Source organism: Plecotus auritus (assembly GCF_963455305.1).
Source record: "Plecotus auritus genome assembly, chromosome: X".
In the NCBI taxonomy this organism is placed as follows: domain Eukaryota; kingdom Metazoa; phylum Chordata; class Mammalia; order Chiroptera; family Vespertilionidae; genus Plecotus; species Plecotus auritus.
In genome coordinates, this window is record NC_137784.1 from 138,931,767 (window position 1) to 138,945,179 (window position 13,413).

The following is a 13,413-nucleotide window of genomic DNA, read 5'->3' on the forward strand; positions in this document are numbered from 1 at the left end:
GAGAGAGTGGAAGAGAGAGGGAAAGACAGAGAGAAACATCGATGTCAGAGAAACACATCGATTGGTTGCCTCCTGCACACGCCCTGACCAGGGCCTGGGCTGGGGAGGAGCCTGCAACCAAGGTACACCTAGGTACCTGCCATTGACCAGAATCGAACCCAGGACCCTTTGGTCCTCAGGCCAACGCTCTATCTACTGAGCCAAACCGGCTAGGGCTGGGCAACTGTGATTCTAACCTCATACACTCATCAACTCAGGCAGCTACACTGCTCTTTCTTGGTCAGCTGGCTTGTGACTCATTCTGTCTGCCCTTCATCATATTGTAGATCAGCCAGGTAGCCAGGCTCAGCATCCAACTGAGCACGTGATCTGTCAAACATGCTGTAATTTGGTCAGGGTGGACAGTCAGTAACCAGAGACAGCTGCCTATCAGAGGGCCACAGATCTGTCCATCAGCCAGCCTGAAGTCTCCCCAGGCTAGCCCTCCTTTACACATCACCAGACAGAGTAACATCCAGACACTCCCTCCGGCCAGGTGTGATTCCTAGCAACAGTCATCCTCCACCCACAGCATCCATGGGTCAGGAGTCATCCAGCATGTCAGTCCTTCTGGAGGCTTCCAGTCTTCTACACTGTCAGAACCCCAGCCCCAGTCAGTCCCAGGTGGGCTGTAATTGTTAACTATTCAGTACTGCACAGCATCAGGAAACCTTATGTCAGTTCCTGAAATTGCCCCTCTCTTTGTCGGTCCATGAGTTACATAGTCAACCAAACAGTTATATAGTCAACCTTATAACTGTATAGGGTTATACAGTTATAAGGTTTCTAGAGCCCAGTGCACGGATTCGTGCACCTGTGGGGTCCCTCAGCCTGGCCTGTGGGGATCAGGCTGAAACTGGTTCTCCAACATCCCCCAAGGGGTCCTGGATTGTGAGAGGGCGCAGGCCAGGAGTAGAGACCCCACTGGTGCATGATTGGCCAGGGAGGGACCACGGAAGGTTAGCCAGCTGGGGAGGGACCTCGGGAGGGCTCCAGGGCATGTCCGGCCCATCTCACCCAGTCCCCATCAGCCAGACCCCAGCAGCAAGCTAACCTACTGGCAGAGCACCTTCCCCTCGTGGTCAGTGTGCATCATAGCGACTGGTCAAATGGTCGAACAAACGGTTGGACACTTAGCATATTAAGCTTTTATTATATAGGATTCTGTCTGTCAGTCCAGCTGTGAGCTGTTTGGAGAAATGACAGGTTCCATCAGCCCCTGCTTGCCATAAGTGGAACAGTCAACAGCATAAGTCCCACCATACATTCCCCTTCCTTCCCTAATTCTATCTAGAAGAGAGTCTGATGTTAGTCCTCACAGGCCCCCAGTCTCCTGGGGCAGGCAATTCCCTCCCACTCCCTGGCGTCCAAGAGACCTGTCCAACCCCTGGGAGTGGTTTAAAGTATGATGGTGTGTTTTTTTTCTTAAAACTTTAAAAATATAACGTTAAAGGAATTTTAAAAGGAAAAAACTCCTAGACACAATGTTTCCCTGTTCCTTTCCAGTTTTTTCTATAAATACATTCCCAAAACAAGTATTCTGGAGGGCAAGTCCTGGAGGAGGAGGAGGAGGAGGAGGAGGGGCAACCCAGTGGGCTCCCCGTTGGAAATTTGTTACATGTTGTGACCCCCATTGTATAGACAAGGAAACTGAGACTCAGAGGTGTGGCATCTTGCCTGGGTTCTACAGCAGATCTAGCTGATGGCCTCTTCCATGGCCATTGGCCAGGAGTTAGTTTACACAGGGAACTGGGCAGAACCAAATTTTAATACTAAAGGGGGGAGTCTCTGTTTTCCACTATAAATATAGCACAAGCTATATGTGATTTTGTAATAGCCATTGGTAATCGATGAGATCTTATAATAGCTGTCTTAGATCTCTGGAGCCTTGATGTCCTTTGTCCTTCTGGGTTGCTAGTGAACATACAGTTTGTGATCACATGACCATCTCTATTCCTGTTATACAGGACTGACTGAAATTACAACTGGATTGAGCAAAAAAAGGGATTAAGATGATTAAGACTCAAACTTGGGAGGAACTCAGGCAGTGGAAGAGCTCAGAACATGTGAAATTCCTTAAATAAAAATTCATTAACTTTAAATAATTGTGCCTGTTACAAATAATAAAAACCCTATTGTAGAAAAAAAAAGAGAGGGATTCTGCCCATTAGGATCCTGTGTGAGTTGTGTGCATGGAGAGTGGGGAAGTCTAACCATTGAGAACTCTCTTGGTCTAGTATTGTGTTGATTGAACAGTTTTTAAAAAATAAATAAGTGAATAAATAAAGAATTCTCCCACTCATTTACCACACCCAGCCCCATGCCAAGCTTTCCCCCACGTTAGGGCCTTTGCACTAGCTGTTCCTTCTGCCTGGAATGCCCTTCCCCCAAATATTCACCTGGTTGACTCCTTTGCCTTTAGGTTCAGCAGAGCTGTCACCTCCTCCAAGTGGCTTTCCCTGAACACCATATCTGAATGTCATTTCCCCTCAGCACACAGCACTTATCATGGTCTGTAAGTATCTTTTGTTTCTTTTTATTCCTTCTTTCTTGTCTGTCTCCTCCCCTAGAATGTCAACCCCACTAGGGCAAGAATTTTTGTCGATTTTTCCCACTGCTTTATCCCAGACTCTAAAGTAGTGGCTGACAATAAATATTTGCGGGAAGAAAAGGGCAGAAGGAAACAAAGAAATACAGGTTAAATGACTGAGGAAACAAGTGAATGAAGGAATGTGTGTGTAAAGCTAAGTAAATGAAATAGGATAGATGAGCCGAGGGGGGGGGCAGGGTGGAAGGGGGCAATGGGAAAAAAAGGGGACATATGTGGCCCTGCTAGAGTGGCTCAGCGGTTGAGCGTTGACCTATGAACCAGGAGATCACGATTTGATTCTGTCGGACATGCAGGAGGCAGCCGATCAACGATTCTCTCTCATCGTTAATGTTTCTATCTCTCTCCCTCTCCCTTTCTCTCTAAAATCAATAAAAACATATTTTTTAAGAAAGTCATGTTATGTTTTTTTAAAAATATATTTTTATTGATTTCAGAGATGAAGGGAGAGGGAGAGAGAGATAGAAACATCAATGATGAGAGAGAGCCATTGATCGACTGCCTCCTGCACACCCCACCCTGGGGATCGAGCCCAAAACCTGGGCATCTGCCCTTGACCAGAATCAAACCTGGGGACCCTTCAGTTTGCAGGCTGACGCCCTATCCACTGAGCCAAACCAGCTAGGGCAAAAAATACATACTTTTTTAAAAAAGGGGGAGACATATGAAATACTTTCAATAATAAATAAATTAAAAAGTAAATTTAAAAAACAGGATAAATGAATAAAAGGGACTTTGGGAGAAAAGGATCCAAAATTCCCACATTTGGAATATAAACAAACTGAGATTTAGAGAAACAAAAAGACAGTTATTTTATTTTTATTTTAAAAGTCTTGACTGAGAACTGAGAAATTTTGTATAAAAAGGGGCTATTGCTAAGGCGACTGGGGGCCAGTCAGAGATAACAGCATTGGAGGGGTTGGTAGAGAAGAAACGGGCCTTGGGGACCTGGAAGCCGAGGAAGAAGGCCGTAAGCAACATCTGCCAGGGGATCAGGTGCAGAACAGGTGGAGATGGTGTTGGCCTAGTCATCCCATTCATCGTCCTCATCGTCATCTCCGGCCTGGTCCTCCCCTTCGTCTAGAGGGGGACAGGAAGAGTGGAACTCAGATGGGCAGGAGGGTTCACAAGCCCTGGAGAGGGGGGCTCCTAGAGATTAAGAAGTCAGGACTCAGGGTCCTGGGGGGCTAAAGTCTCCTGCGAGGAAGTCAGGTCTCGGGCCTGTGCATTGGCTAAGGACGAGGCCCCCTCAGAGGAGAAAGAATTAGGGTTTCTGTTTGGGACAAGATATACTTGGGGTCTGGGTTCTAGTTGGAGTTTAAGTTAATATTATTGTCAAAAATGTATGGTTAGTTGGGATATTATTGTCACACAAAGGGTTAACATTAACAGGCTTGTCACTTTATGCGGAATTTAAATACTATCAGCAAAAGTGGACTAAATTACAATATTATTGTTTCACAGCAGGTTAATGTTAATATTGTTGACACATAATGGAGTTAATAATAATATTAACTCCAAAAGATATGGAGTTTATTATAATACTAGTGGCCTGGTGCATGGATTCGTGCACATTGAAAGGAAATTAATTAGAAGAAATATTTTAATACAGCTATTCGCCTTTTCTTTACAATAGAAGTGTCAGTTGCCATCTCCAAGTTTTACTAACCATTCGCTATAAGCAGAATCTTCTGATCTCATATTTGTTTTAAGAGGCAACTGTCTGAAACATCCCCAAACACTACAGTACTTTAAACTCATTTGTACTATGGCCGATGGCATAGCATGCAGAACAACACTGAGACATTATAGTTAGCCTTTTATATATATTCTGTCAATGACATGCTTTCTTTCAGCTTCAGAATGTCAACAAAAACAACCAAATTCACAATCGACAATGACAGATCAAAACATACACATGCGATTGGAGACAGCAAGAGCTTTATATGTATTGCACTGCACAAGTCAACGTTTATTTTTAAATTGCCAGTGTGCATCATATGTACTGGCCGGTCGGTTGGTCATACAGTCGGACGTATGTACGGTCAGTCACTTATCCTTTTATATATATAGATATAGATAGAAGATTGTCATATAATGGGTTCATGTTAATCTTGTGAATACACTCTGGGATGAATGTTAATATTATTGTCCAAATTGAAGTTAATTATATTATTGTCACCTAATAGGTTGAACTCCATATTATCCTCACATAATTGTCATATAACAATATTGTTGACACATTAGGGCAGTGGTTCTCAACCTTTCTAATGCCGCAACCCTTTAATACAGTTCCTCATGTTGTGGTGACCCCTAACCATAAAATTATTTTCGTTGCTACTTCATAACTGTAATTTTGCTATTGTTAATTAATTGTAATGTAAATATCTGTGTTTTCCGATGGTCTTAGGCGACCCTGCTAGCAGTTCTCAACCTGTGGGTCGCAACCCACAGGTTGAGAACCACTGCTGTAGAGCCTAAGACCATTGGAAAACACAGATATTTACATTACGATTCATAGCAGTAGCAAAATTACAGTTATGAAGTAGCAATGAAAATTATTTTATGGTTGGGGGTCACCACAACATGAGGAACTGTATTAAAGGGTCGAGGCATTAGAAAGGTTGAGAACCACTGCATTAGGGGATTCCTGTTAACATTAATGCAAAAAGATTGGGTTAGTTATAATACTATCACATAGTTACTGTTAATCTATTGACACATGCAAGTAGGGTGAGTAATACTGTCAAAGATGGGGTTCTTTCTAATCTCTATATATAAAAGTCTAAGCAACTGTTTTGACCAGTCAACTGCTCAACCGGTTGACCAGTAGCTATGACGACACACTGACCACCAGGGGACAGACACTCAATGCAGGAGCTGCCCCCTGGTGGTCAGTGTGCTCCCACAGCCAACTTCCTGTGGCCGGCCAACCTCCCCCGGTCCTTCCCCCTGGCTGGCCAGCCTTATCGGCCCCGATCGCAGGCCAGGCTGAGGGATCCCACCCATGCACGAATTCCTGCACCAGGCCTCTAATATTATCATAACAGAGTGGACTAATGTTAACACTACTGAACAAATGGGATTAATGTTAATAATGTGGACATACCTTGTCATTAATGTTAATATTATTGTCAAAGATAGACTTAATTATACTATTGTTACATAATGACAACATTAACATTGTCAAAAAGGAGACTGAGCCCCGCCAGCGTAGCTCAGTGGCTGAGCGTCAACCTATGAACCGGGAGGTCATAGTTTGATCCCTGGTCAGGACACATGCCTGGGTTGTAGGCTCGCACCCCATGCAGCAGGCAGCCAATAGATGATTCTCTCTCATCGTTGATGTTTCTCTCCCTCTCTCTCTCTCTCTCCCTCTTCCAACCTCTCTGAAATCAATAAAAAAAATTTTTTTTTAAAAGAGACTGATACAAGATACACCTTATCACTATCATCAACAGATGGGGCTGATGCTACTACTGATGGAGACTGTTGGGGTTGTTTTTAGGCCAACATGAGCCATGGAAAGCAGGGTCACTGTCCTGGCAGGTTGGACTCCAGAGAGGGCAGCCCGCAAGTGGCAGGGGAGGGCAGACTCTCACCTGAGGAGTGGATGGCTTTGCTTCTCTTCTGCATTACGTGCATCAGGGCACCCACCAGCCCCTCGGAGCTCTGAGGTGGCGGCTGCAGCGCAGAACTCTCTGAGGCTCCAGGGGTCTGCAGCAAGCAGGGTCCAACACAGAGGGTTTAGGGCCTATGAAAGCATTTCTCCCCACCCCTTCCAGTCTCCTTCAAGACTCTAAACCCACCTCTCTGCATCAACCTCCCAACCCTGTCACTGAACCCCACAAGCCTGGGACCCCCATCAGTTTCAGCCCCAGTCCTCTAACATCCTTATTTGCACAGTACAACCCAGAATCCCAGGCCCCCAGTCCTTCATCCTGCTGGTCCTCACCTTGTTCAGCTGAATTCCCTGCCGGATTTGATCCAAAAGGGCCCCCCGACCTCCAGCAGGGGCCAGGCCCCCCACAGGCCCCAGAGGAGGAGGGACTGGGGGAGGCACTGGCCCGTCCCCAGAGCTGGGCGGTGGTGGTGGTGGAGGTGGTGGTGGTGGTATGGGTGGACCCCCAGCTCCAGGGAGTGGAGGGGGTGGTGGCCCAGAACGTCCTGTGGCTGGAGGGGGTGGTGGTGGAGGGCCCCCTCGGCCCGGAGGTGGGGGTCCCCGGGGAGTTGGTGGTGGTGGTGGCGGCACGCCTCCCAAAGGTACAGGGGGCAGTGGACCAGAACGACCCTTGTTACTCCCCACAGTTGGGGGGCGGGGGGGCTGGTTCCCTCCTCGGGATGGCGGTGGGGGTGGTGGAAGCGGCTCTGAGGAGGGAAATAACACATAGCTATTATTATAGCTTTCTTCCACGCCTGTTTCACTCATTTGTAAAATGGGTACCCGAGCCCTAGCCGGTTTCGTTCAGTGGATAGAGCTTCATCCTGTGGACTAAAGGGTCCCAGGTTTGATTCTAGTCAAGGGCACATGCCCGGGTTGCGGGCCAATCCCCAGTGTGAGGCCTGCAAGAGGCAGCCAATCCATGATTCTCTCTCATCATTGATGTTTCTCTCTCTCTCTCCCTCTCTCTTCCTCTCTGAAATCAATTTAAAAAAAAATTTTTAATGGGTACCCAACTGACCAACTCCCAATTGTAGCAGTAGAGGGGTTTCCAGGAGGACTAAGTGATTACTTTTGGAAATCAGCCACCAGGGTTGTAGAAGAAGGGGGTGTCCAGAAAAAGGGACTCACCCTGGCGCCTCATCTCCTGCCGCACAGCTTCCAGCCCGCCCTGATCCTCAATGAAGTCATAGATAAGTTTGGAAGTCTCAGCATCAGTGAGCTGGGCCTCACTGATTCCCGCCCTAGAGAACAGGCTCCGCAGATCCGGGTCCAGGTTGTTTACCTGCCCCAGAGGAAAAAGTCAGGGGCAGGAGTGGGTGAATAAGGTGGGGAGGGAAGGGACATGGATTGTCATCGGGTCCACCCCAGAGAGGGAGCTGAGAGGGCTGTGGGAAGGGGAGGGTCTGGAGGTAGGTCTGATCGCTGGACTATGGAAGGATAGGTGGGAGCTGAATAGGGTCCAGGGGACATTGGAGTTACTCACGTCAAATCCATTCTGGGGGTCCCACCCCACGTGGCTGACATGTCTAGGGGAGGGGAGGAGACCCCATTGAAACTCTACTGCCCTTCCTTCCCTCCCTTCCTAGTGAAGCCCTCCTGCCCTCTCCTGCCCAGAGGGGCCAGAATTAACAAATGAGCCATAAGTGAATAAATGAGTGAATGAATGAGAGCAGTAGTTATGGAATTAGAAGGGGTCCATAGCTTGTGGTGCCCATCTATCCATTTCATCCCTATTTCCACCATCTATCCACCATCCATTTGTCCAACTAGCCATTTCCATTCACCTGTCAGACTGCTGATCCATATTTGTCTCTCCACTTATCTGCCTACACACATCTGTTTACCCACTTGTCCATCAATCTGTCCTCACACACACTTGTCCATCCACCTATCCATCTATCCATGTGCTCACCTTTCCATTCATCACTCATTTGTCTCCATTCATCCACACACTTCTGTCCATTTATCCATTGAACTGTTCATTCATCCACAAATCTGGCCATCTATCCATCCCCATCTACCTTGTCTGTGAACCAATCAGCCTATAGATCCATCCTTCTATCCCCACTTCCCATTTAACCATCCTCCCATCCATCCAACCACCTATCCATTTATTCTCCTCCCACTCATTCATTCATTCATCCATCTATCTATCTACCCACCCATCTACTCACCCTCCAGCCCACCCAGGTTAAGACTAGGGTGAGGCAAGTGAGATGCCTAGGGTACAACATTTAAGGAGGCACTCACTCTCAGTCATGAATTGAACTTGCATGACCCTGAAAAATTTCCAACCTTGGTGCCTCACTTGTCTCTCCCTAGTCCTGGCCTTGCACCCACCCACCCATCCACTCATCTACCCACCCACCCTCCCAATCATCTGCCCATCCTTTCATCCACTTAGCTCTTCTCCTGTCCACCTGTTAATCTGCCCCCCTCCCAGGGATCTGTAGGCCCCCTGGAGAAAGGTTCTTACTTGAATCCACTAGGTGCACCAATATCAGCCTTTCTGATCTTTTTCTTCCCTGAGCGTTTCTTATCAACTGGGCCAGGGCCAGGTGCCGGGAGCCCACGGTATCGTGAACTTGTGATGTCCGGGTTCTGGATGTCCACTGTCCCCATCCCCAGGGACAGTGGTCCAGCTGCTGGGCCTGTGGGGAAATAGAGTGACTAAACCATTGACCCACTTACCTACCAACCAAAGTATAGGGGCAAGAGAGAGGAAGACTGGGGAAATCTCTGTGTGTGTTTGATGGTCATGGAGGGAGTGGGTGAGGGATCCAGGGAGAGTTTATGGAGAAGTGAATGGGTGGTTCCCAAAAACCATTCATACATTCACTGATTCAATTATTTATTCAGTCACTCATGCTTATCACTTAAGTATTGACTCATTCATTCACTGGCTTATTAATTTGTTAAATTATTTGTTCACTCATTCATTCATTCAATCATTGATTTCTTTGCCGATTGAAATTTTATATCACTTTTTCATTTGTTCACTGTTCAGGTCATCCACTCACTCACACATTCATTAATTTACTAAATCATCCCTCCATCCATTCATCCACTTATTCACATACCAATTTACCTATGCATTTATACACCTACCTATACATCTATATATCTATCTACATTTTCATCCTCCTATCAATTCATCCCCTTACTCAACCATCTATCCACCACCAATCCTTCCACCCACACATCCGTACATTCATCCACCCACTCAATCACCCACTTATCTCTGCACCCACCAAATTACTCATCCACCGACCCACCTGTCCATCCAGAGAAAAAGAAGAATTAGCACTCACCCCCTTGGTCTCCACCTGGGTGCGAGGGCAGGGGTGGAAACCCTCCTCTTCTCTCTGGGAAGATGGAATGGGTTGAAAGCTCTGACAACCTTGCCACAGGTCCCTGTGCTAGCCTCTTATTATCCTTACTTGCACTAGAGGACTCACCTTCATTGGCTGGTGCTGGTGGTGGGGGTAGCTGGCGTCTATCTGTAGAGAGACAGGTAGAACCATTGGAGGGGCTTTTACAGCTCCCCACTCTTGCATTCACCTCAGCCCAACCTCCTTTCCTCCCCCAAGGCCTCCTCACCTCCACTTTGCCTCTGATTCCTTTTTTGTATCTTCTCCTGCACCAGGGCCTGGAAGGCCTGGGCCTCCTTCTCATCTGCAAAGTTCAGCCCCACTTGGCAGTCCTGCACACACCTTGGGGTCAGCAGCCTTCCAGGACCCCCATACCTTTCCCATATCCGCCCCCCCCCCCAACATCCCAAATGAGGCCCAGAGGTCAGGTGGTCACTTACATCTCCAGCAAAGGTGTGGAAGAAGGAGGTGGGAGTGGAGTAAACCAGCTGTGAGTATAGCTCCTGTTCCCAGAGCAACAGGCCTGCCTGGAGAGGAGGAGAACACACTGGCACTGAGGCTTGCCCTGGGTGACAGGTGTCTGTTATCTGGGCAGGGAACATGGTGTCCAAATTTGGAGCCCCGGGATCTGATTTAGATATTTCTAACTCAGCATCAGAGAGTTGGGGGTCTAGGGGTCAAGATGTAAAGGGTTGGGTTACAGTATGGGAGTTAGGCACCATAGTGAGAGATTTGGATTTGGGGTTTGGGGCCCTAGATGTGGGACTTGGGGGCCTGAATTTGAGGATTTTTGGACTCCAGTGCTAGGAAACTGAGCGCATTCTAGACTCCATCCCATACCCCCCTTATGGAGGCCTTCATTTGGGCAGGCAGGGCTCCAGTATTGGGAGTTGGGGTTGAGATCTGAGGTTCAGACATACAGACTTGGGAATTTGTGGGGAGGGTTTCAGGCAAGGTATGTGCAATTTGAGGTTTGAAGAACAGAGTTATGGCTTAAGAGTGTAGTTAGTATTTGATGGCTCTGGGATATTGACGTGGGTATGCTGGGTTCATCTTTATGGGTAGAATGATGAATTTGGGATATATGCCTAGGAAGTCCAGGTTGGGAGCTTGTGGAACAGATTCAGGAATTCTGGGGTCCATGCTATGGGGTTAAAAGGACAGATTTTGGCATATTCAGGTTTGTGGTTTGGGGACTGGTTTATGACTTAGGAGCTAAATAAACATCTGAGGTTCAGGCGTTTTGATGGGGGATTTCCGAGACCCAAAATGTTGATTTAGAGTAGATTTGAGTTTCAGGAAAAATATAGTGCTCACTTTTGGGGTGGGGGAAGTTTATGGAACAGATTAGATTTAAGCAGTATACTAATATATGGGGGTTATAGACATTGAAATGAAGACTCTAGGGTCAATCATCACAGACTTAGAAAGGCAAACCAGATTTGACATCTGGATGAAGTCTTTGGTTCTGGGGTCCAGGGGTTCACTTATCTATGGAGAGCTCAGGGCTCGGGACACAGATTTAGGTCTGCAGGTTGAAAATGGGTTTGCATATGCAGAGGGGGAGGGCGGGGATCACCTGAAGGCTGTAAAGGCGGATGAAGTAGGACTTCTGGGGGTTATCCTTCACAAAGCACACAGCCCCACAATGCTTCTTGGTCCAGCGCTCGGCTCCAGGGGGCATCGCCATGTACAGCTGAATAACTGCGGTGGCTAATGTCTGGGAGGGGAGAGCGGGGTTCAGTGGAGTCTGGGAGGGGGCAACCAGAGGGTCTGGGAACCAGACTTGGTCCTCCATTGCCCATGGCTGTTGTGGCCCCGAAGGAAGAGCCGCAACCAGAGAGAAAGTGAATACACATGAAGATCTTCCTGGGATTGATGAATGGGGGTAAGTGGATTCTAGGAGAGGAGGTGATGGAGAGGGAATGGAGGAGAGGAAAAAAGAGAAGGAGGAGATTGGGGAAGATGAGGAGAGAGGAAGGGGAGGAAAGGAGGAGAGAAGGAGGATGCGAAAGAGGAGGAGGAGGAAAATGAGGAGAAGAGCAAAGGGAGAAAGACAGGGAGGGCCAGGAGGTCCCCAGCTCACCCAGCATTTCCTTCCGAGCATCTCGAAGACTCGCTGGTTCTCATGGTCTTGGAGGAGGCTGGAGGGTATGTTCTGCTGAACCGCCTGTGCTCCGCGGCCCCCAGGCCTGCCTCCCACAGGGCCCCCACTCATGGTGCCTCCTGCTCTTGTCCTCTCCGGCTAGGCTCTGGGTGCAGGGTAAGAAGAGGAACTTCCGCAGTGAACAGGGGAACAGGAAGTACAAAAAACCACAAGGGAAACAGGTCCTCCACAGCTCCCTCCGTGGGCCTGGGCTCCTCCTCCCTAGGACAGTCTTGGACCCTCTGCCCTGAGTTTGGGGTCCTCCTCATTTGACCGTGTAGACCCACCTTTTGGACCAGCCCATGTCCTATTCCTTCTTTCTTATTCTCTGGGGCCCATCTCCCTCTGACTGGCTGAGATCCTCCTACCTCTGATTGGCAGCAAGAGTGAGGCCACTACCACACTTCTGTAAGGCATTCTGCGGTCGGTCATTGAGAACAGTCATGGGGCTGAGTGGCCTCCTTCTTCCCCAAAGTGTCCAGTTAGCCTGGGAGGCCTGGGGTCCTAGGCCCCTAGTGCTGAAGGATTACTGCGCTGGAACTTTTCCTTTCATTACACAGCGAGTGCCTGGGGTCCCACCCTTCTCCTGAGACCCCAACAACCCGGCTCACTTCCCCATCCCTTACCCCTGCCTCCCCACTGCTCCCAAATTATGTTCTGCTTATCATCCCCCCTTTTTAAATTTGTTTTTATTGATTTCAGAGAGGAAGGGAGAGAGAGACAGACAGACAGAGATCAATGAGGAGAGAGAATCATGGATCGGCTGCCTCCTGCACGACCCACACTGGGGGTCAAGCCCACAACCTGGGCATGTGCCCTGACCGGCAGTCAAACCATGACCTTCTGGTTCATAGGTTGACACTCAATCACTGAGCCATGCTGGCCAGGCCATTCGTTCATTTTAACACTGCTCATTGAGCTCTCACTGTGTGTAAAGCATATCTCCAGTATCTGGCACAAACTAGACATTCAATAAACGGAGGATTGAATGAGGGATTAATGTCTAATTGACCTAGTGTTTTCTGAGTTTTTTCTAAGTGCCTTACTTTATTAATTCATTTCCTCTTCACAGAGGATACCATGATGTAAGCACAACTGTCCCTTCCATAGGGATGCCGGTGCCCAGAGCTTAGCTAACTTGCCTGAGATCACACAGCTTTGTGGAGCTTAGGTTAATTACACTGAGTGGCTAGATTATTATGATCTCTGAACACATAATAATCTGGCCACTCAGTGTATATCCTATATAATAAAAGGCTAATATGCAAATTGTCCCCTCGACCAGGAGTTCAACCAGCAGGCAGGCTGGCCAACTGCCCATGTCCCCTCCCCCTGGCCATGCTGGCCGGACCCCACCCATGCACGAATTCATGCACCAGGCCTCTAATATATATATATGCTGAGTGGCCAGATTATCATGCATTCAGAGATCATAATAATCTGGCCACTCAGTGTATGTGAGTTCCTAAACTGTTAAGTGCCACATGGGGGCTGAGATAAAATGCTTCTGCTCCTTCTCTGTGTCTTTGGTTCTCCACCTTCCTGCTCTTTTTAAAAAATATATGTTTTATTGATTTCAGGGAGA

At 48.0% G+C, this 13,413-nt stretch overlaps 1 protein-coding gene across 1 annotated transcript; it reads right to left on the minus strand.

Moving 5' to 3' along the window:
• Nucleotides 1–3,436: 3,436 nt before the first annotated feature.
• WAS (WASP actin nucleation promoting factor) lies at nucleotides 3,437–11,940 on the minus strand. Its single transcript, XM_080652760.1, has 12 exons — nucleotides 11,769–11,940; nucleotides 11,262–11,402; nucleotides 10,123–10,209; nucleotides 9,912–10,014; nucleotides 9,770–9,811; nucleotides 9,623–9,676; nucleotides 8,788–8,962; nucleotides 7,795–7,837; nucleotides 7,440–7,593; nucleotides 6,603–7,015; nucleotides 6,250–6,364; nucleotides 3,437–3,727 (listed from the first exon to the last, which is right to left on the minus strand). Exons 1-12 carry the CDS (start codon nucleotides 11,898–11,900, stop codon nucleotides 3,672–3,674), a joined length of 1,515 nt encoding a protein of 504 aa, XP_080508886.1. The 5' UTR covers nucleotides 11,901–11,940; the 3' UTR covers nucleotides 3,437–3,671.
• Nucleotides 11,941–13,413: the final 1,473 nt, after the last annotated feature.